At 32.9% G+C, this 21,404-nt stretch overlaps 1 protein-coding gene across 5 annotated transcripts in view; it reads left to right on the top strand.

Moving 5' to 3' along the window:
• Positions 1 to 21,404, top strand: part of LOC118187654 (SEC14-like protein 2) — an 89,850-nt gene that overhangs the window by 41,857 nt on the left and 26,589 nt on the right. For 4 of the 5 annotated variants that reach the window (XM_035357927.2, XM_035357932.2, XM_085814539.1 and 1 more), the window contains 6 exons: positions 4,368 to 4,411; positions 6,055 to 6,117; positions 10,053 to 10,146; positions 10,441 to 10,535; positions 17,262 to 17,340; positions 20,990 to 21,070. In XM_035357927.2, coding sequence (XP_035213818.1) covers positions 4,368 to 4,411; positions 6,055 to 6,117; positions 10,053 to 10,146; positions 10,441 to 10,535; positions 17,262 to 17,340; positions 20,990 to 21,070 — 456 coding nt within the window. The remainder of the gene's footprint in view (positions 1 to 4,367; positions 4,412 to 6,054; positions 6,118 to 10,052; positions 10,147 to 10,440; positions 10,536 to 17,261; positions 17,341 to 20,989; positions 21,071 to 21,404) is intronic. The other variant, XM_085814540.1, reaches the window with a different exon arrangement.

The raw sequence follows: 21,404 nt of genomic DNA, 5'->3' as shown, positions 1-21,404 counted from the left end.
TTTCCTGAAAAATTAGTTTTCTTTATCAATTGATTTTTGGCAACATGATTTAGTAACTTCTATTATTAATTATTGTTTACTTCTTTTTCAAATAATGTGTGCATATTCAAATTTTAAACCGAATTTTCATATTTCTAAAAATTATATTATGTCGTTTTCTATTTTTCTCAATATTCATTATCATGAAGGAATCATGAGTAAAATTTACAATTAATTTGCGTTAAATGGGTTCCTATTCATTGCAATGATTTATTATTTGATACCTTATATAAATTTGAAATTCATATAAATATTAAATAATAATAATGGAATTAAAGATGTAAAACTTATAATTTTTTCTCTCTTACTTCAAATGTTTCAAATCGCTAATAATGCAGTAAAGTTTTTATTTGGTTTGATTAATTGATTAAAATAAGGAACAAGAGTGATTTCTGTCTGAGGGAAGGGATGTTTTCGTGGAGAATTGATAAGGTTTTATATTAATTAATCCATTATCTTATTATTTTATCTTTGCTGCCACTTTTGTTGGCTCCCAATAGAATACAAGTTAGTTAACAAGTATATAAGAAAAGAGTTCTCGAATTTATTATAAAAACGAAAAATGGCAATGAAAAATGACCTTCTTATTGTTCCTGGCTCAGCTCTTAGGATTGGCTCAATCGATTTTAGCCTTTTGCTCCTCCCTTCCAGACGGTAGAGTGGTTAATAGAGCCAACTGCGATACTAAAGGGCCCGGATTCAAATGCTGGAGAAGGCATAGTTGTAACTGTCCGCCCCCCTATTCATAGGAGGCAAAAGTGGCTCACCTTTTAGTGTCTCCATAATAAAGTGATCACTGCTTCTGGCCTTAGTAGCGGCCTAAGTCTATGATTTGTGCCCGCCTTTGGGGGAAAAAATTAGCCTTTTGCTAGCTGTGTTGCTCACGTAAGGCGTAGCAATAAATTACCTGATTATATACATCGAAATCAGAATTTAGTGTTGTAATTTTTAGAATTCCATGCAAGCATTCTAACTGAAACTAGCTCATATTTACATCACATGCAGAAAACATCAAAATGCCGGGGTTTGAATCCGATTCAAGCTGTCATTGTTCAGCGGTCTTAACTGCTGGGACTGGGTACGCAGTCATTCCATACGAACATCAGTATTATCAAGTATTACCAACTGTTTTCGTCAAATTTAATTTATGTTTTAAGAAAAATGTTAATAAATAATCCTACTATTATTTTTCCAAAAGAATGTTTATTTACAGCTAGTATTTAGCAGTTTTTTGTAATCAGGATTGTAATACCAGTTATCTCTTAAAAATAGCTGGAAAGATTTGTCTTAATTCTTCCATGAGAAAATTAAATTTTTTTCCCTTTATTAAAACACATTGGGAAGAAAGAATTTAAGTCTTAAGTCTTTACATTCTAGTTTTGACTGAAAAATTAAACTAGAGCTCTCATTCACTAATTTCGTCTAACAAATACTATAGTCATTCTATGAGCTATGAATAAATGTACTCTGCGGAAAAAAGAGGGGGCCATCTCCCGTTCTAGTGGGCCGATAGACGAAATTTAACTTGCATTTATTCATGTCTCGAAAGCGCAACTTTAGGATATATATTAGATTTATATATAGCATTGCTCTAACATAGGTACTTCACACAAAATGGGACTTTTTCTGAAATAACATACCGATTTTTTTTTTCCTTTTTCCGATTCTACGACCCAAATTAGAGCTAAATATTAAATTTTGTAAAATTTGGTGCGAAATTTACGGAGAAATTAAAAAATTTAACTTGGCGCATTTTTCCAGTTTGCGACAAGAATAATTCACTGGGCGAACTTCTCAATATATAGCAACCTATTTTCCATTCCCTTCCATTGTGCAGAAGCGTAAAAAACGTCACATCGTTCCTACCTTTCTACATTGTGGATGAGCGGGAAAAAAAATTTCACATCGTTCCTATTTTCAAATAACTTTAACAAAGTGCCTAAACTACATTTGATGTTATTATCGCTTTCAACAAATATGCCAAATTTCAAAACGCGCCAATATACAAATTCAAGTATATCTTCGGAAATTTTGATTTCTTTTTTTTTTCCCCGCAGGTATGCTTAGGAATACATCTACTTTAAGATGATGGTAAAAATTTTATAGTTTGTAGTACAAAATATTTTTCGAAAAATTTATAAAAGTTATTTAAAAATGAATCATAAAAAATGGGCGAATGTTATTTGGAATGAACCTAAATTTCGAAATGTGAAAGAAAGAATCAAATAAATTTAAAAAAAGAGAGATTAACAAATATATACCAAACTCAATTAACACTGAGAAGATAAAATTTTGAGGGCTAATTTTTTAAAAACTACTGGTGCGACTTTTACAAAACTTTGCAGTTTGGCGTAATTTGGGTCGTAGAATTGGAATATGGAAAAAAATTGGCATGTCATTTCAGAAAATGTCCGATTTCGTGTCGAAATACCTATATTTGAATGATGCTATATGTAAATCTAATACATATCCTAAGTCGAGCTTTCGAGACATGAAAAACGCAAGTTAAATTTCGTCAATCGACCAAGTAGAACGGGATATATAAAACTGCCCCCCCCCTTTTTCCCCGCAGTATACATGAAATCGACTGTATGGTTGTGAGAGAAATTAAGTAAGGATACGAAAGGACGAAAACTGGAAGCATAAGGCAATCTTCATATGAAAAATATGAAGAATATTATCATAGCGAATATTTAATTTTCAGCGTTCCTTGCTTAATTTCTTGATGCCATTTCAATAGATCATTGAGGATTAGGTATGCTGGAAAAAAAAATCTCTAGATAGCCGGATCGCTATCTAAGTTTAAATTGTAGGAGATGGACAGCTCGCTAGAGAGATGTTGAACTAGTCTGAACTTTAATAAAATTTCTTACAGGAAAATTCCAATAGCAACTACAGTTTAATTAGAAAGACACAGTATGGAGTTCTTGATATCGGCAACATGACGTTTTCTAGAGCAGCAGGTTTATATAGTTCGTTACTATAAACGCAAATCAAAGTCAATGCCTTAGTTCAAATAACTAAAACTTTAAGAGGGCTCATACACCTAAAATCCCTTATGAGCTTCGAATATGTGACGGTTGCAAGAATTGGTATATTTTATTAATTTTAAAAGCAATTACTTCCAACTTTTCACAGCTGACTACATAATATAGATGCTTTGGGAACTAGTAACCAGAAAATTTGTGTTGCCACAAATATTTTTATAATTTAATCCGGTTTGTGACAAAATTTTTCGTCATGTTTCGACCTTACGTGCGTGATATTTTAAAAATGGCTAATGAAATTTGATGGAATTCTTTATATGGGCACTGTTTTCAAACTGAATCTAACATCTGATGAATATTTTAATATTAAAAATTTTATGCACGAAAAATTAACAGATTTTTTAAATAAAATACGTTTTATAAACTCAACTGCAAATAAAATAAAAACTTAACTTTAAATTCTTAGGATGTTTGGTTCACAGTAGTTTCCAAATGTTATAAAAGGTATATATTAAATATGGAATTAAATTATGCAACAGAATGTTTTTAACTGTGCGCGCAAGGTGGAAACATTATCTTATTATTTTAACTTTTGTCACAAAGTGGATTAAATTATAAAAATATTTGTGGCAACACACACTTTCTAATTATTATTTCAGAAAGTAGCTATATTATGTAGTCAGTTATAAAAAGTTGGAAGTGCTTTTAAAATAAATAAGTTATCCCAATTCTTGCAACAGTCGCGTATTCGAAGATCTTATGGGTTGTAAGGTGTACGAGTCCTCTTAAAATTGAAAAACTGTGTATGCAGTACTGTGAAGCCGAAGCCCTTTTGAGAATATATAAGTGTCATTAACTATGTTAATCAGCTGGATTATTTATATTACAATATGTTTCTTCACCCTCTTCTTAAGATAAATGGAAATCATGGAATAAAAAATTGTACGTTGATGATACTGATTGCAGGAAAATACCAAAATGAATCAGTTAATCCATATATAAATAATTTTGCTGCTTATAACACCGACGGTTTGTTCTCTCAAACGTAAATTGAGAAGAACAAATCGAGAAAATGGCTACAAAAGAACAGCGATGGAAGTCAAACCTGAATGATGTCTGACGTATTTTTTTTTATTACGTACTTAAAGGGAATGAGGTATTATTCCATTAACTTGTAAATGTTATTCTTTACTTCAAATAGTAGAATGACAATTAGCGGATTTTATTTTTATTATGTACTTTAGAGGAATGCGGCTATGTTTATTAACTTGTCAACGTTGCTTTTTACTATAAAAGCATTAATTTAAACTTAAAGTGAGACCTTTTTGTTTTCTCTTTCAGCTCGAAATTTCAATCTGAAAAAGTGCGAGTTACTCTTCCGACAGGTTTGTTTTCTTTACGTTAATTCTCGCATTTATGTTTTCGTTGACATTTCAGTATTTTACATAAATAATATGTTTGCCACTTTTTTAGAAATGAATTATTCTTGCATAAGTACCGGTTGGAAAATTTAATTAGTCGAAAATGTACAAAAACTATCTGCTTGAACTCCAACCCAGTAATAACTCAGAATATGGAAAAAATTAAATCACCATTTTCAATTTTGATGATATTTAAACCATTATTGTTTTGTCTTCTGCAAGTTAAGTGAATGAGACTAATGAATACATTAAGTTTAGCTCAGACTCTAATCCAGCAAACAGGCTAACATTAAAAGCATCCTCCAATCACGAACAAGAGTTTAAACTCTTGTTCATTCGATTGGTACAAAACACACGAGGTCGACAGCCCTCCTATGCTTTGTCGCAGAGGAATAAACAAGAAAAACAAAAAGGTGATATTTATTCATTTTAAAGTTAAAAATTCTTTTAGAATTTGTTTAAACGAAACCGACCACAGATAAATGGTGAAAGAAACCAAAAATGGTTTCAAAGGAATAATATAAGACAGTACAAATATCTAGCACTTACAGTTCAACTAGCATTTCTGTGTTAATAGTGAACAAAACATTAAAAACTAGATTTTATCTTTTAAACGTAAAAGTCATGATATTGAACCTCTCTCTTCACAGACATCTGAACGAATTTTTTTTCCTGAAAAAGTTAATAATCATACAAGTAAACTAACGCTAAATATTTAAAAACTAACAGTGTCATCGTAAAAGAGTTTCTGAAGGAAACTGAATTGTGTTTCCCTTAAAGTAAAGTGTTTATTTTCTGGACAATTGATAAATGGTTTTATACAGGGTGACTCAAAAGGTTGTTGCGAAACTTAACATGCTGGTCTGTCACACCATAACAAACAAAATTTACATAGGAACTTGTGTTCGAAAATGCAAACGTCGACCGCTAGAGGACAATGTTCGTAAGCGTATGGGAGAGTGGGAAGTGTGATCATTTCAGGCGAGAACGTTGAGAATAAATCTGTTTACTAACACAGTTCTTGATGAACAATTTATGACATTTTGTGGAAAGAGTGTTGCCGGATCTCTTGGTTGACTCAGCATAATGTAGAACCTGCCCGTTTTAGCAACACTGTGCGGGAATACCTCAATAAGACACATCTTGATCACTGGATTGGTAGATGCAGACCACTCTCATGGCCACCGCGATCCCCCGACCTGACGCCCCTGGTTTTATATCTGTGGGGATATATGAAGTCTATGGTGTACGAGGTGACAATAACATCCGCGGGTCCGTGAAGCCATGCGTCGACCTTGTGAAGCATGCAGTTTGTCGAAAAAAAAAATTGAACATTTTCTATAATTTAAACATGTTTTAATACATGTCATACTAATACCTCTTCCGACACCCTTTCTTTCTTCCTTTCTACGCTTGCGAACATTGCCCTCTAGCGGTCGCCGTTCGCATTTTTGGACACAAATTCCTGTGTAAATCTTGACGATACGACAGACCAGCATGTTAAGTTTGGCAACGACCTTTTGAGACACTTTGTATTCAATATGATAATAAATAAGTTTATTTAACTACATTTATTTCAGAGCAGTACTTTGTAATTCTTCTTTCAGAATCTATGGGGGAGAGCTGTTTATAAAATAGATACACTGAGAAGTAACTTTATAAAACAGGAAGTAAGTACACTCATGCAATTTTTAATAGTCTGTTTAATCACAATAATCAAAGTTAAGAGTCTCGCAATTTCAATCGATGTCTTTTAACATTATAATATCGTGTATGCTTGGCTATCATAAATTTCATTTGACGTTGAAGCATATTTAGTGAATCATCACGAAATCTTTATAGTACTACAAAGTCAGCAAAAGGTTGTAAAGACCCCTTTATTGAATCAAATAAAGTTCACAGTCGGCACCAACTGGTGCTTACAAAAGCCAGTGCTTAACTCCAAAGGTAATGAATAACTTAAAAGTAATGGAGTTAAGTATGGCCTGGTGACTCGCAGATTAACTATCGCGCAAGCTGGCTGCCTAATATCTTGCTAGAATAGCTCAATGCCGCTGAAATCTATTCTCTGGAGAACTGAAGATATCAACGTGGCCTTCAAGCAGGCAGAACACGCTTTGATTTCACCTTCCAAAAGCTTCTCTTAAATACGAACTTCTTTCTTCCTCATTTGAATACACGCGCGCTAGTGCGCTAGTCAATTTGGATTCTGCCAAGAAAGCGTGAGTTGAAAGCAAGAGCGATAGAAAAGCTGCTTAAACATAAAATAAGTTTTAAGTAAATTAAATCAAACTCTCTCTCTCTCTTCCAGTATCATCAAGAATGCGTTATTTTGTACCAAAAATAATTGTATTGAAGATAATAAAAGATACTTAATCCTTCAATGCGTGGTGATGCCTATATGAATCATATCGATCTTTACTGAATTTAGCATTAAAAATTTACAAAGCAAACGATTTACTGGGCTTATTTTTATCCTAATATATCTATATCAATGTTTAGCTGTTCTTTTCCCGAGTAGGTAGCAAAATAAAACTGTACTCTGCATTTCATTTGTGTCAAGAACACAGAATTCATTTCTGCTTTTTCGGTCGTCAAGCTAGCTTTGTGCTCATAAATTCGATATTAGAAGCTTAAAAATTTTATTCTACATAGCTGAAGGTATGCACTTCTCATTTTTGTGTTAAGCTTTAACCACGGAATTGTTTTAAAACGAAATATGAAATTTTTTCTGTTTGATTCATATATGCATCACTATGCATTTATGGTTAGGCTTCGCTCTAGAGTGCAGTTTGATGCATATATGAATCAGGTTAAAATTTCGAGTGGAATTTTAATTATAAGACTTCATAACACCTTTTATTTCATGTTTATTTTTATATCAGCAATACCCACTCGATATTTGCATGCATTGTTGTCATTTAGAGTCATAAAATATATTTTTGTCTCTAATTATGTAATATGTATATTGCTTATTTGCATTGAAAATTCCTTTGACCTTTTTTATTTGTGTTCATTTAGTGAGTAATTTTTTAAAATATCTTTTGTGTGGTCCCGATTTATTTGCTCACAAATTTGATGTATACTCAGGGCAAGAAAATCTACCTCACAACTGCTTAACAAATGAGGCAGAACTGGAAACCAGCGGAAGTATTGTGATTATACTTTCCAGAGAGATTCCTCGAAATCAAAATTTCAAATTGTATTTCTACAACTTTTATACTTCAATTGACCTAATGAATTATGTAGCTGATGAGGACATTCTTTGTTTGGGAACAGTGCGTAGGAGCAGAATTCCAGTTTGCAAGCTCCCTACAGATGAGCAGCCGAAGAAAGAGTCCCCTCAACGTTGAATACGTTGCAGTTTGTGGTGGAACTGAAATATGTAATTTATGTGGAAAGAAGATTAGAATTTGCTCCTGTTGTCTACGTTTGCTGGTAAATACCTCATTGAACAGATATCTAGTTCCGATAGGAAGAAACAAAGAGAGCTACTGTGGACTGTTCAAATGTTGTGAAACGATACAACAAACAAATGGGGGACGTAGATTTGCTGGATAGCCACATAGGAGGATACAAAATAACTGAGATCCAAAAAGTGTTACGTGGTCTTTTTTTCCTACTTCTTAGAGCTTGCGGCCATAAATGCGTGACTGCTGTACATGAAAGTGTCTCTACAGAATGAAGCCAATACAAGGATTTGTTAAACCTGGCCGCCTTCCGGGTTGGTTTGGTACCGAAATGGGTGAAAGTTCAGTTCTTAAGCGTGGAAGACCGAGCGATCTTTTACAAACTGATTACAATGTGAAAAGACAGAGAGGCCCTGCATCAAACATTCTTCCAACTTGCGTCCGACAGGATAAAATTCAACATGTTCCCATATGGAACAAAAATCGTACTCATTGTAAAAGGCCAAATTGGAAATTCCAAACATTTATTGGATGTGAAAAATGCGCTGTAGCATCATGTCTAAATAAGGATAGAAATTGTTTCAAAATTTCTAATACAACATAAATTAGACAATAAATATACATGTAGAAAATATTTGATATGTCATTTTTATTTAAATTTTCGTCGCGATTTTAATTTTTATAAAGTCTGAATATGATTAATTAGAATTAAGTTTCAATAAAATTTTGATTAATGCCATTATCTTCTAAAGACAATAAATAATTGAGTATTTTATGACAGTATTTATTAATTGTATAATTGTAAATTGTTTTTTTCATGTGGTTGCATTTGAGTGCTAAATGCATGACGATGCATATATGCATCAAACCTAAAATTTCAAAAAATAACCAATAAAAAGTGTTAAATAATTTTTTTAATATTTTTCCATGTTTATTTTTTATTATATATCCATATTTCGATGGCCATAATGAAAAAAAAAAGTTTGGTAAAAATATAAAAAAATCATGCATTGAAGGGTTAACAAAATCTCTCATGCAGCGGCACCTGGACATACGAGTTTAATTCGTTCCGTAACCTTGCTCGTATGTCAAATTGCTCGTATCTCAAAGCAATTTTCCCCATTGAAATTAATTGAAATGTTATTAATTCGCGCCAACTCCCAAAACACCACCTCAGTTGTTTTTGTTAAGTGTTTTTGAATAAGAAAAATGTATTTACAAGAAGAAACATTTATTTATAAATAACAAATACATATTCTATAAAAGCATAATTAAAAGAAAAAGTGAAGTGCTTATGGAAGAGTTTAATTTTCGTCACGCTTTCCTCATTTTCACCTGCAGATAGTTTAAAAAACTGTCCAAGGAGGTTTGTTTCTTCCTCCCTTTCAGGATATTGCGGAAATGAGTTAGGCAAGTTCTTTGAACAACTCCGATGCATGACCAGTTGCAACTTTGCATCCTCGCTAAGTAAATTACTCGCACACCTTGCTCATGTTTTTCTATGATTTCATGCTTTAATTCAATAGACATCATCTTCTTTTTAGGATCCATGGTTATAAAAATAAATGTGATAATGTTTTGTAAATGTACAAAAAGCAGAAAACGCGAACCCAGCTTATCAAAAATGCTTCGCAAACGAGGGAAACAAGCACACAGACTGATGTCTAGTCTGAGGTGGGAGTTCGCATGTTGCGGTCGTGTGCAGCGGTGTAGTGTGCAATTCTCGTATCTCAAATCTTGCTCTCATCTCAAAGCAAAATATCGCTCGCTCGGCGGCTCGTATCTCAAAACATTCGTATATCAGGGCACTCGTATATCGAGGTACCACTGTATTTCTAAATCCCAAATCTCAGAATTAAGGTAAAACGCTTTGTTAAAAGACAAAGACTTTTCATTTTATTAATCTTACTACTTTCGAAATATCTTTTTGTAACTGGTATTTATAAAAGTGCAGAGATGCATATGTTGCATTGAATCTTTCTTTGCTGTTCACGTAAAAGTTTTATCTTTAAGTGTCATTATACTTTGCGTGAAACCATAAGACACGTTTGTCAGTTCAGGCCGTCAAATGGCTCTTCAATTTAGGAATGCTTTGTCCTATCAGTTTAACATTAATAAATGTAATATTTTAAGATACATAGTTTCGTTTTTCCTTAACATCATGATACGAAAAACCTTTTAAATGTTTTATTTAGGTTGCGGAGAAGTATGAGTTTACGAGCTATCTTGGAGCGGCTAAAGATGGAACACCGTTGCGTTACATAGCTCTTGGCAGAGGAGATTTTTACGGTTTGTATTCACTCATCCTAATATGCTAAAATGGATTTAACAAAGTCTCTTCTAAGATGCTAATAATTTTGTATTTAAAGGACGTAAAAGCATTTTACATCAATGAAACTTCCTAGCAGAATTATAAAAATAACACTTTTATTTCCCTCTTTATGTGCTGCAAGTTTGGTTTCATTTACTTGAATATGGCAAAGCGCTCGAGGGCTATCTGCATTTGGGAGGGATGCCTTCACTGAGGACTTGCTAATCTTTATGTTTTGCAATAGTACACTTAGCAATATTTTTCTTTTTCAGGTTTCTTAATGAGCATGTCAACTTTTGATATCCTCTTGTATTGCACTTACTTAATTGAGCATGATGTTCAAAGAACAATAGAGCAAACTGAAAAGGTAAGTCATTTATTTCCAAATATTATATTTTCGCCTTCACTTACTATGTTACTATGGAGCTAAGCCCACAAACCCTATGTGCATATTTTCAAACTTCGTACAGTGATAATTAAATCATTTATTGGTAACTTCTATTTTTTTTATTTTTATTATAATTTAAGGCATTCAATCTTAATATTTTCTGCAAAATTCTATAAAAAATTTCTCTGCTTTAACCATGCATAGGTTAACCATCAAGTTTTAGTCTTGAAAGACCTATGACTTTTCTAAGAAGATTAGAAGTATGTGATTTCCTTTACCTGCTCCATCGACAATCTACGTCAATTACAAATGTATAAACGTATTCTGTTTAATCTAAAAGCAAGTTCAAAAATAAACAACAGTCTTCCAGCAAAAGCAAGAGAAATATATATACGTGCTCCTTTAACACTTGATCTAGACAAAATCCAATCTAAATAACACATGCACTTTAATTCCAGCGACTTCATTTCAAAAACTTTAAATGTTTAATAAAATTAAACTGTGAAATATTACTCTGATAATATTTATTTTTTTACCACTTATTTCAAATGCCCAGAAGATTGTCTATGTCGCCATTACATCTCTAGCCTTCCAATATTTCTGAACTTTACAGTTTAAATCTACAAGTGCAGATCAGGAGTTAAGTAGATGAGTAGCATCAAAGGTTTGATGCTGTCCGCAAAGAGAGGAGAGCCACAAAGCCCAAGCCAATACAAGTATGCTTGGCAGAAAGTTATGGTCTGCAGTAAGGCGGAAAAGGGCCACAGCTGCACTTTTAAAAAAATCTGGGATCAACTGTGTATCCTCAAGCAGTGAGGCTCATGAATTACCGGCAGAGTCACACAGTGCCCTCTGCTTTATCCTGGAGACATATCTTCTTTTTATCAGGAGTGCGACTGAATGAAATGAGAGGCATTTTAATTATCTCTGGAGGACCCTTGCGCCCTTTTTGGCAAAAACGTTGACAGGTTGTTCCCAGGAATCCATCAGTGAGCTGGGATCCATTGGAAAGAAAAAGAGATTGACGTTGAGATCTCTCTGCACTCCAGTATATGAGTATTATCTGTGTATTGTCTATTTGAAAGAGATTGATTGAAGAGTAGGCAAGGAGTCTGACAAAATGACGACGGGCGGATAGCCAGCTGCTTTAATGCGATGTAAATAGTCTCAGTTTCGCCATCATAATGGGTGGAATTAGCACCTATTGGTACATAGCAGGAAAAAAGATACCAATATATATCAGCTTCCGCTCTATCTTCATCGTTAAACATTGATCTATCTGTGTAGACATGTAACCATGTGTCTCTAGGGTATTTGTTTTCAGTGGTTAGATAGAGCAATCGTAAGAACCTCCTGTTCGCTCATATGACTCTTATTAACCTGCATGTCCAGCTTCAGACACGCCGAGATCTCTCCCTATGCCAAAGAGCAAACAGGCCTACAGAGAAGTGGACAACTGAGGTAAACATTCATGTCACTGGTTTCAGAATAAGCATATTGTATAAACCCTTTTTGAGGTTTAAGGTTTCTCTCTGTGTTGATGTCATAATCGCTCCAAAAAGTATTGTTGGCAGGCGAATCAGATTTTCATAAAGAAGAACTGAATTTCTTTCAATTATGTTTCTTATTGGAGGGTTTTGTCTTAAACACTGCATTGCTAGAACAGGAGTGGTCCTTACAGCGTCCGTAATAATATGGAGAGCTTGGTTTTGAACAGTTTCGCGTTTTTTAATGGTACCAGTAGCAGCAGAGACCAGAACTTTGTTACAATAACTGAAGACTGGATGAATAAAAAGCTTGAAGGTAGTATCCAAAGTGTTTAGTCTGCAACTCCATTTGCAACCAGCCAACCTTTTAAGAATAGGAAGTCTTTTAACAATTTTTTCGCATACGTGATCAATATGTCTGTTCTAACTCAACTTTGAATCAAGAATGCATCCTAAGTACTTCGTGCTTTCTATTCTTTGAGTTGCCGTACCCTGCAATTTAAGGTTAGGTACAAAAGTTTGCCTATTTAAGGAGAAACAGGTGGCAGGTGGTGTTTGATTTTTTGACAGACATGGCATTGCCAGAACAACAGAAACTGAGTTGCTCAAGTGCTTCATTAAGTGTATAGTTAAGCTAGTCTTGGGTGTTCTTTGGCTCACTCTCCCACATTGCCAGGTTATCAGTAAACAGCATTGTTTTTATCCCGGGAGTCTTATGATATTGATAGACAATCTATATGCAGATTACTTTTGGAATATTTATAAACGGACCATAATAATTAAATAATGAGATCGTCAAGCATTTGGACAAACTCATAACAAACATTAAGATTTATGGAACTGAATTTATGAATGGAATATTACAATGAATTCAATTATCCGAAACTAAACAAAAATCAATTAAATTCATTACCTCCTAACTAAAGCAAGTACTGTAGTTTACTGCATAATTATACGTGAACACTGATTTGTCATTGTTCGTAGCAACATACTAATAAGTGCTACGTTGTTACGTTAGCAAATCTTTTCTGAACAATTATCTGACTTCATTATCCAATTAAGCGCATTCAAAACCTAAAATACCTGCCTAGAATTGATAAAATAAAATATTTTTGAGCAACAAATCTCTTTCCCTGTACCTTCGTTCTGCCTCATAAATTGCATTCAACATCCGTAAATGCATATGAAATATTTTTGAGCAACATATTTCTTTCCCTGTACCTCAGTTCTGCCTTCCAAACTGCATTCAACATCTGTAAATGCATGTGAAATATTTTTGAGCAACAAATCTCTTTCCCTGCTACCTCAGTTCTGCCTTCCAAATTGCATTCAACATCTGTAAATGCATATGAAATATTTTTTAGCAACAAATCTCTTTACCTGTACCTCCGTTCTGCCTCATAAGTTGCATTCAACATCCGTAAATGCATATGAAATATTTTTGAGCAACAAATCTCTTTACCTGTTACCTCAGCTCTGCCTTCCAAATTGCATTTAACATCTGCAAATGCATGTGAAATACTTTTGAGCCACAAACCTCTTTGCCTGTTACCTCATTTCTGCCTTCCAACTTGCCTTCAACATCTGTAAATGTATACGAAATATTTTTAGCAACAAATCTCTCTTTACCTCTACCTCAATTCTGCCTTCCGAATTGTATTCATCATCTGTAAATGCATGTGAAATATTTTTGAGCAACATATTTCTTTCCCTGTACCTCAGCTCTGTCTTCCAACTAGCCTTTCACATCTGTAAATGCATATGAAATATTTTTGAGCAACAAAGCTCTTTACCTGTACCACAATTCTGCCTTCCGAATTGCATTCATCATCTGTAAATGCATGTGAAATCTTTTTGAGCAACAAATCTCTTTGCCTGTTACCTCAGTTCTGCCTTCCAACTTGCATTCAACATCTGTAAATGCATATGAAATATTTTTGAGCAAAAAATCTGTTTCCCTGTACCTCAATTCTGCCTTCCAAATTGCATTCATCATCTGTAAATGCATATGAATTATTTTTAGCAACATATTTCTTTCCCTTTACCTCAGTTCTGCCTTCCAATTTGCGTTCAACATCTGTAAATGGATGTGAAATATTTTTGAGCAACAAATTTCTTTCCTTGTACCTCAATTCTGCCTTCCAAATTGCATTCAACATCTGTAAATGCATGTGAAATATTTTTGAGCAACAAATCTCTTTCCCTGTACCTCAGTTTTTCCTTTCAAATTTCATTCAAAATCTGTAAATGCATATGAAAAAAACAAACTCTTCATCGTCAAAATAATTAAAGATATGCATATGAGTGAGATTACTATTTCTGTTGTCAGTGAAATTTGGATAGACACAGATGATTTCATAACACAATAATGTATTGTTCACAGAGTTGTTTGTACACTGAGACGTATTCTTAGATGAGTTTTTGTTTTAATAGTAAATGGGAAACTGCACCGTGACAAAAACCATATTGCATGAGATAAAGGATTATTTTTTCGTTAAAAATGTTTCCGCTCTCTAGTTTTATTGTTTGTATGAAAGTTTTCTGAGCTGTTGGAATAAATTTTGGGGTTATCATGAAAAGATATACATATATAAAGAGTTATGTCTTGTCATTAATATTCAAAAATGAGAAATCTTTTACACTTGAGCAGTAATTATTTTTTCTTTTACTTCATTTTTGATGTCATTTTTCGTTTTTTAAAGCATTGTTACTTCATCTCAGTGGAATATATTTCATGCATATTTTTTTCTTCATTTTAAAATGTGTTGTCATAAGTATTATATTTGTCGTTTATTCTTATAATTTTTCTCTTTTGTTTACTGTCTAGTACATCTTTGATTTTATTTCTTAAACTGATTTCTCTTATGTATTCGTCTTATTAAAAAACAAAAAGCTAAATAAAAGAATCTATTGGTGAACTTCTAGTGGCCCTTAATTTAATTTTATTTAATTAGAGCAAATTTACTTCACCATTTCCCCATATCTTGTAAAAAATCAAAATAAATTGCTGAATTTTAATTTCCTCTAAAATCAAGAATCTGTAATGCTATTATTTCGTAAGCTTTCATTTCGGGAAAAATTTAAAACACTAGTGAAGTTAACTCAGGTTATGAGAATTGAGCTAAATATGTACGTGGAAGTAATAAATAATAAACTTTAAATTTTAGAGCACTAATTAATAAATTTACGAGTTTTCAGATTAAAAGCTATATTTGGGCAGAGAATGCATTCTTCTTTTCCTCAGCACAAATATTCGTTCGTTAGTATTTTTATCCAATAGCGAGAGCTAGCCATTATAGGCTTTGGACAATGCTAAGGCCGAAAGCGGTGGTCACTTTATTATGGAGACAGCTACAATCTGTCTATCGTAAGAAAAGCTCTCGCCAGTTAGTCTGCAGCTGTCTGTTGCCGTAGGAACGAGCCTTGATCCATTTTTCGAAGGGGTGTCTCGAAGACGAAAATAGCTCTTTTCCCCTCAGCCAACAGTCGCCAGAAACAAAATAACAATAAAGCAATCCTTGGTTCGCCACAACTGCATAAACCCTACTTGAAATATACATTGTGGCAAGAGATGTTTTTCTCGTAAACAGACAGTACTAGGTGTGCCACCACTAAGCGTGACACACAATTTAAATCCATACTTTCTCCGAAATTCATTCGGACACGGTCCCGTTGGTACTGCAGTCACAGTTACTAATACAAGGATGGGCAAACTTTTTCGGTCACGGGCCATAAATCGAAAAAATAAAAGTTTGGCGGGCCAAGATAAATTTTTCTAAAATTTTAAAACAATATACAAATAATACAATTTGAATATTTTAATGAGATGAATGAAATTGGGATTTCATTTTTAAAAGTTCCTTATATTGAGGTTCGAAGTGAGATGTACTGATTCTAAGGAACGAGGCTTAATGCTCATCTGTCAGTATACTTCTAAAATAATTTTTTCTAAGGTTCATAGTTGAAAACACTTGTTCACATATATAAAATGAAGCAATTATGGCATTGATTTTCTGTGCGTGACATATTAAATTTGGGAAACCTACTTTTGATAATGATTTGTAAAACTCTAACTTTGGTATGCTTAGAAACAAGTGCTTGAGATGATTGTTAGATTGCAACTCAATTAATTCAAGCTGCAAATTTGACCTTGCTGCTTCACAATTTACGTTGTAAGGCATGGTAAAAGCATCGTTTGATGGCACTGAAATCTTGAAATCTGCTTTCGAACTCCAAATGCAGTTTTTTTTTCAAGCCATTTTTATAATTCTAAAGCTTTTCTTCATTTACTGAGGTTATTGAATTTAACCTCGGAAAATGAGACAAGTCGTTCTTAGCTAGCTGCCCAGCAAATAGATAAAGTTTTAGTTTCAAAGCTTTGAGATGAGCCCATATATCGCCGAAAAATTGATTTCCCCCTTGCATCTAGAGAAAGTAAAAAGATCATCAGGCCTTTGAAAAAAGGGAAGAGAAAAAATAATGTTTAAACAAAGTAGAAAAGGAGATGGATATATAATATATAAATATATATTTCTTTTAATTTGCTCGCAAATTAAAATTCTATCCGCCGACCGGATAGAACCGTCCTGCGGGCCGCAGTGCGCTCGCAGCCGTAGTTTGTCCATCCCTGCACTAACCCCTTCCCTGTATAGGCAGCCAACGCTACAAGAGTTAAATATACATAAAATGCATTTGTATGTGTTTACTGTAAAAGTGTTTCAAATCATAAATTTTACATTTTAGTTATTAATTTAAAAAGGTGCCGCCCAGATAATTAGGGAAGCCTTCTGCGGTATAGAACCAAGGTTCGAATCCCGGAGAAGGCATGGATGTTTGCAAATATATAGTGTCTTATAGCTAGTCGAAAGTGCTCTCGTGTGGTTTGGTGGTAGGCGAGTTGGGTGGGAGAACCTTGGACCACCCCCAAGGAGTGTTCTTCCTCAAAACTGGGGTGGAAATAGTTCTAACTTGTTCTAACTTGTTCTTCATCAAGTTCAGCATCCTTGATGCTCTGGCAACCATTCTTCCATGAATAATTGGACAAGACAGCAAGCTATCATACTAAAGGCTAATGTATGAACTGATGCATGAAAGAAATTTGAATAATGCGTCACAAGAAACTGAAAGCTTTCTTTGCCAAATTTATTTATAATTTTGTAACAATATGTCCTTTTTCTAAATTACTAGCAGTTTTATTCATATTTAATTCTCTTTTCAGGTTGGAAGAGAAATCAATGAAATAACATATATTTTTGACTTAGAATACTTTTCTGTTCATCAGTATGCTCATGCCAGCGGTAGGTCAGTTTCAGTATATATTTCATAAATAGAATAAAACTTTTTATACAGTGATGTCATGTTTTAATTTAACTTTTGCATTAATGCTGAACTATGAATAAAAGCATTTTAGATTTGTTTGCGCAGGTATTTACAGCTTTAGATCTGTTTGCGTAGGTATAAAAATCTTTATTCAGCGATGTTATGTTTCAATGTAGTTTTAGATCTATTTGCGCGTGATTTACACTTTTAGATCTGTTTGCGCAGGTATAAAAAATCTTTATACAGCGATGTTATGTTTCAATGTAACTTTTGCATTAATGCTGAAATATGAATAAAAGGATTTTAGATCTGTTTGCGCAGGTATTTACAGTTTTAGATCTGTTTGCGCAGGTATAAAAAATCTTTATACAGCGATGTTATGTTTCAGTGTAACTTTTGCATTAATGCTGAAATAGGATTAAAAGGATTTAAAGATTTAGATCTGTTTGCGCAGGTATTTATGCACTTTTCTTGACGGCTTTATTAATTCGAATCCAAGAATATTTAGAATATAGCTTCCTATTACGTTTCTTTTGAACTTCATGGAATTTTCATATTGTTCCATATGCTGCATAAATACAGTAAAAATCACACAGACGTGGGAAAAAATATATCTTAAAAGATATGATCAGAAATGGTAAATTAACCCAGAGAGCTTTTATGCATTTGTCTTTAACTTACTCACATACTTAAATCCTTACAATATTTAAATCCACACGGATCTCCTTGCTCGGTTGGAATACCGAAACAACTTGTAGAGTTCCTCACTTTGGAATTCTAAGTTAATGTTGGAAGTGAAGAATCTAAGAACTGATCAGCGAATAATCGCTTGCGTTCCGTGACAAGAAACAACAAGATAGAAGGGTAACTAACCCTTTATTATTCCAATAAGATTTAACAAAACTCCGCCTGCGAGTGTACAAACAAAGCGCACACTTGGGTTTGAACTAAAGAGACTAAGAATTAAACTAAAACTAAGATTAACTAAAAGAAGTATAGCCGAAGCCTTCAAGGTTCAAATCGAGTTGGCCCCTTAACTTATTTGACTACGAAGCTTAGCAAGGGCCTGAGTACGGCCGAGCGTAATAACAGCTTTGAGGGAGAGAGTGGCCAAAAAGGCAGACGCGCGTAAATCAGAAACTCTGATTCTCTCTGACTCAGTAAGTAACTTCGTGGTTTAAATACCGCTCCTCCTCATTAAATATTCAGCAAATTCCAAAACTACGTTCTGGCCGGAAGTAGTAAGTTGAAGTTAAGAATCTGACAGGAAAGGAACTTAAAATTTAACTGTTAACAAAATTAACATAATCTTTACAAACTCAAAAAAGGTCCTTGTTAAATAAGGCAAGAATTTAATGATAAAATACAAGTGAAGAATATTTCGATTCAATTACATTATAATTTAATTCTTGGAGTTATAAAAGCAATCTAAGCAATTTTGTATCTGTTTATAAAGAGAAACTAAATTCTGACTAAAAGTAGTAGATAATTTCGTATAAATTATGCATTATGTCAGCTAAGACTACTTTTGGATTTTATTCTAAGCCTCCATGCATATCAAGCAAAACGACACGGCATACGTTTTATTGAAATTCTAAAAGGTTTCACATTTTATATTACGCCCAAAGGGTAATTTATTTCATTAAGACACACATACATGTTTCGACAACATATTTGGGCTAACACCCTTTTGGACTAAAAACATTTTAAAACATCACATCTATAGAATTTCCGATAAACAGTCTCGCGAGCTGGAAATAAAAGTGTTTTATTCCATACAGTGTTGCCACTGTTCTTTTTGAAATCGTCGAGTTTTTAATAAAAAATTGTAAACGTTTCACAAAATATGAAATAGATTATGAGGCAAATTCGAAATTCAAAATTTGGGCTTCCAGGTACCCACGTTCGGGTGGAGGACTAGGTTATTCAAAATTTTATGACCCTAGGTACCGTTGTTTTTTCACAGTGCGAAAAACATGCATACATTCATGCAAATTCTTAGCTATTTAATTTGGTTAAATATAATACAGGGCGATAATATTTGATGGCAACAATTCGAAAAGTGATTCAACGCTTTTAGACATTCGAAGCAAAACGCCATTAGGAAACTAATATGCCTTCTGGGCTAATGACATTTGGATTAAAAAGAAATTAGAGGGGAAAAAACGAAAACATGGCGAATTTTTTGCTCCTTCTTTAACCATTTAACTACTTCCTGAATAATTAATAAGATATTTTTTCCTTAAATAAGTGGCTGGTTGACTTTAAGAAAACATACACCAAATCACTTTTTTACCGGAAACTGTATATATTTTGAAGAAATACATACAGATTTCAGTAAAAGCAGCGTTTCTTTAAGACTTAATTTAATTTCAATAACTCTACCTCAGTTTAGCAAATGCTAATCCACTCGTAGGAGTTCAAATGTGTAGTTCTAGGTAAGTTAAATTAAAACTTGCTATTTGCTAGCCTTTTTAGTATTATTTTATATTTTGATAGATTGTATATAGTTTATTTTAGGTTTAAATGCATAATTCGTGTAGGGGAAGTTTTCAATAGGCAAGAGTTTCTAAATTATTTTTCTAAAAAATTTGTTTTTCTCTCTTAATTATTTAAACATTTAATTAATATTTTAATTCCTAGTCATTTACTTGCTAAAAATTCCTACTAGTTTAAATTTCTTTTTTAGTAATTCACAACATTTGGTTTTACTTTTGGTTTTGAATTTTACTATACGCTTGCCTATATGGATGACGAAATACGAATTGAGTAATTGAACAGTTAGGTTTGGAGGCAGCTTTCCCTTGATAAGTCTGTCTCCTGCCTGCTCAACAATTATTATCTTACGCAAATTAATTTGCTCTTAAAAATTCATTAAAAAACTTTTACTTAAAAAAACTTATTCATAAAAAAAATTCTTGAGAATGGGCCTTAAAGAAGTTTTAAAAAAATTTAAAAAGCAAAGAAACGAATCTGGGCTTGTGCAACTAGATTGAAAATTATAAAAATAAAATATAAAAGTTGGAATGAAAATGAATAAAATTCTGTTCTTGCTATATGAAGGTCCAACTTTTCTACTCTGGGAGAAAATTTACCAAACTTAATAAACTCGAATTAATGAAACTTTTAAAAACGGATTCTTTATATGAAAATTACAATGTGGGAAGGGAAAACGTTTTTAAAAATTACAGAACGTTATATATAACAACACAAAATAATTTTTATTAATATCCTCTGTTTAATGTTTCAAACAGAACTCATCAAGGGAAAAGTGTTTCGAAGCCTTAAACCAAGTTGATTAATGAGTTCCGAATACATGTTTCGCTCCTCTGAATCATTTGAGACTCAAAGCCGCTTTTAAGTATCAAACTTTCATTTTAAAATAAAATTCTAAAAATTCTAAAATGTTCAGGTCTTTTCCCTACATGCCTTTGTACTCAGTTTAGACAAATAATTATACACAAATGATAAAAAAAAACTTAAACATAAAAAACCTCAAAAAGCTAAAACAAACTAATTACAATTCGACCTGCATAAAAACTTAAAAATCTAGATGCCTAAATTCGCAAGCACACAAATGCATAATGTAACTATCTCATATTGTAATGATTTTTTTTTATATTTCAGTTATCGAATTGGGGCTGGATATGGTAAAAAACGTGCAAGATTATTATCCAGAAATTTGGAAGAATATACTTGCAGTTAACGGTATATGTGTAAATTTTTATTCAGCACTTTTCTTCTTTACCTTTTTATCTTATAGTTTTATACATGTTATTATTTTAATTATTTTTATGTTTCCAAGATTGCATTGATAACTTAAAAGCAATGACATTATAGCTATTGTTTTATTTAATAACAATAATATTAATGATAATAAAAGTAATAACATTAGTGTTTCTTAAATCGATTTTATAAATATTTCTGGCAGATCAAATTCCAACTTGAATTTACTGGAATTTTGAATTTGAAATCATCGCATGTTTTTATGTACTTTCCATTTTTATGCTATAATTTTCCACTGGATTATTTCAATTTTCAT

The sequence above is a fragment of the Stegodyphus dumicola genome, chromosome 4, assembly GCF_044657685.1.
Source record: "Stegodyphus dumicola isolate Sdum_Otavi_A_Nest chromosome 4, ASM4465768v1".
NCBI lineage: Eukaryota > Metazoa > Arthropoda > Arachnida > Araneae > Eresidae > Stegodyphus > Stegodyphus dumicola.
Note: the sequence above shows the minus strand (reverse complement) of the source record. Positions and strands in the feature narration are given on the sequence as shown.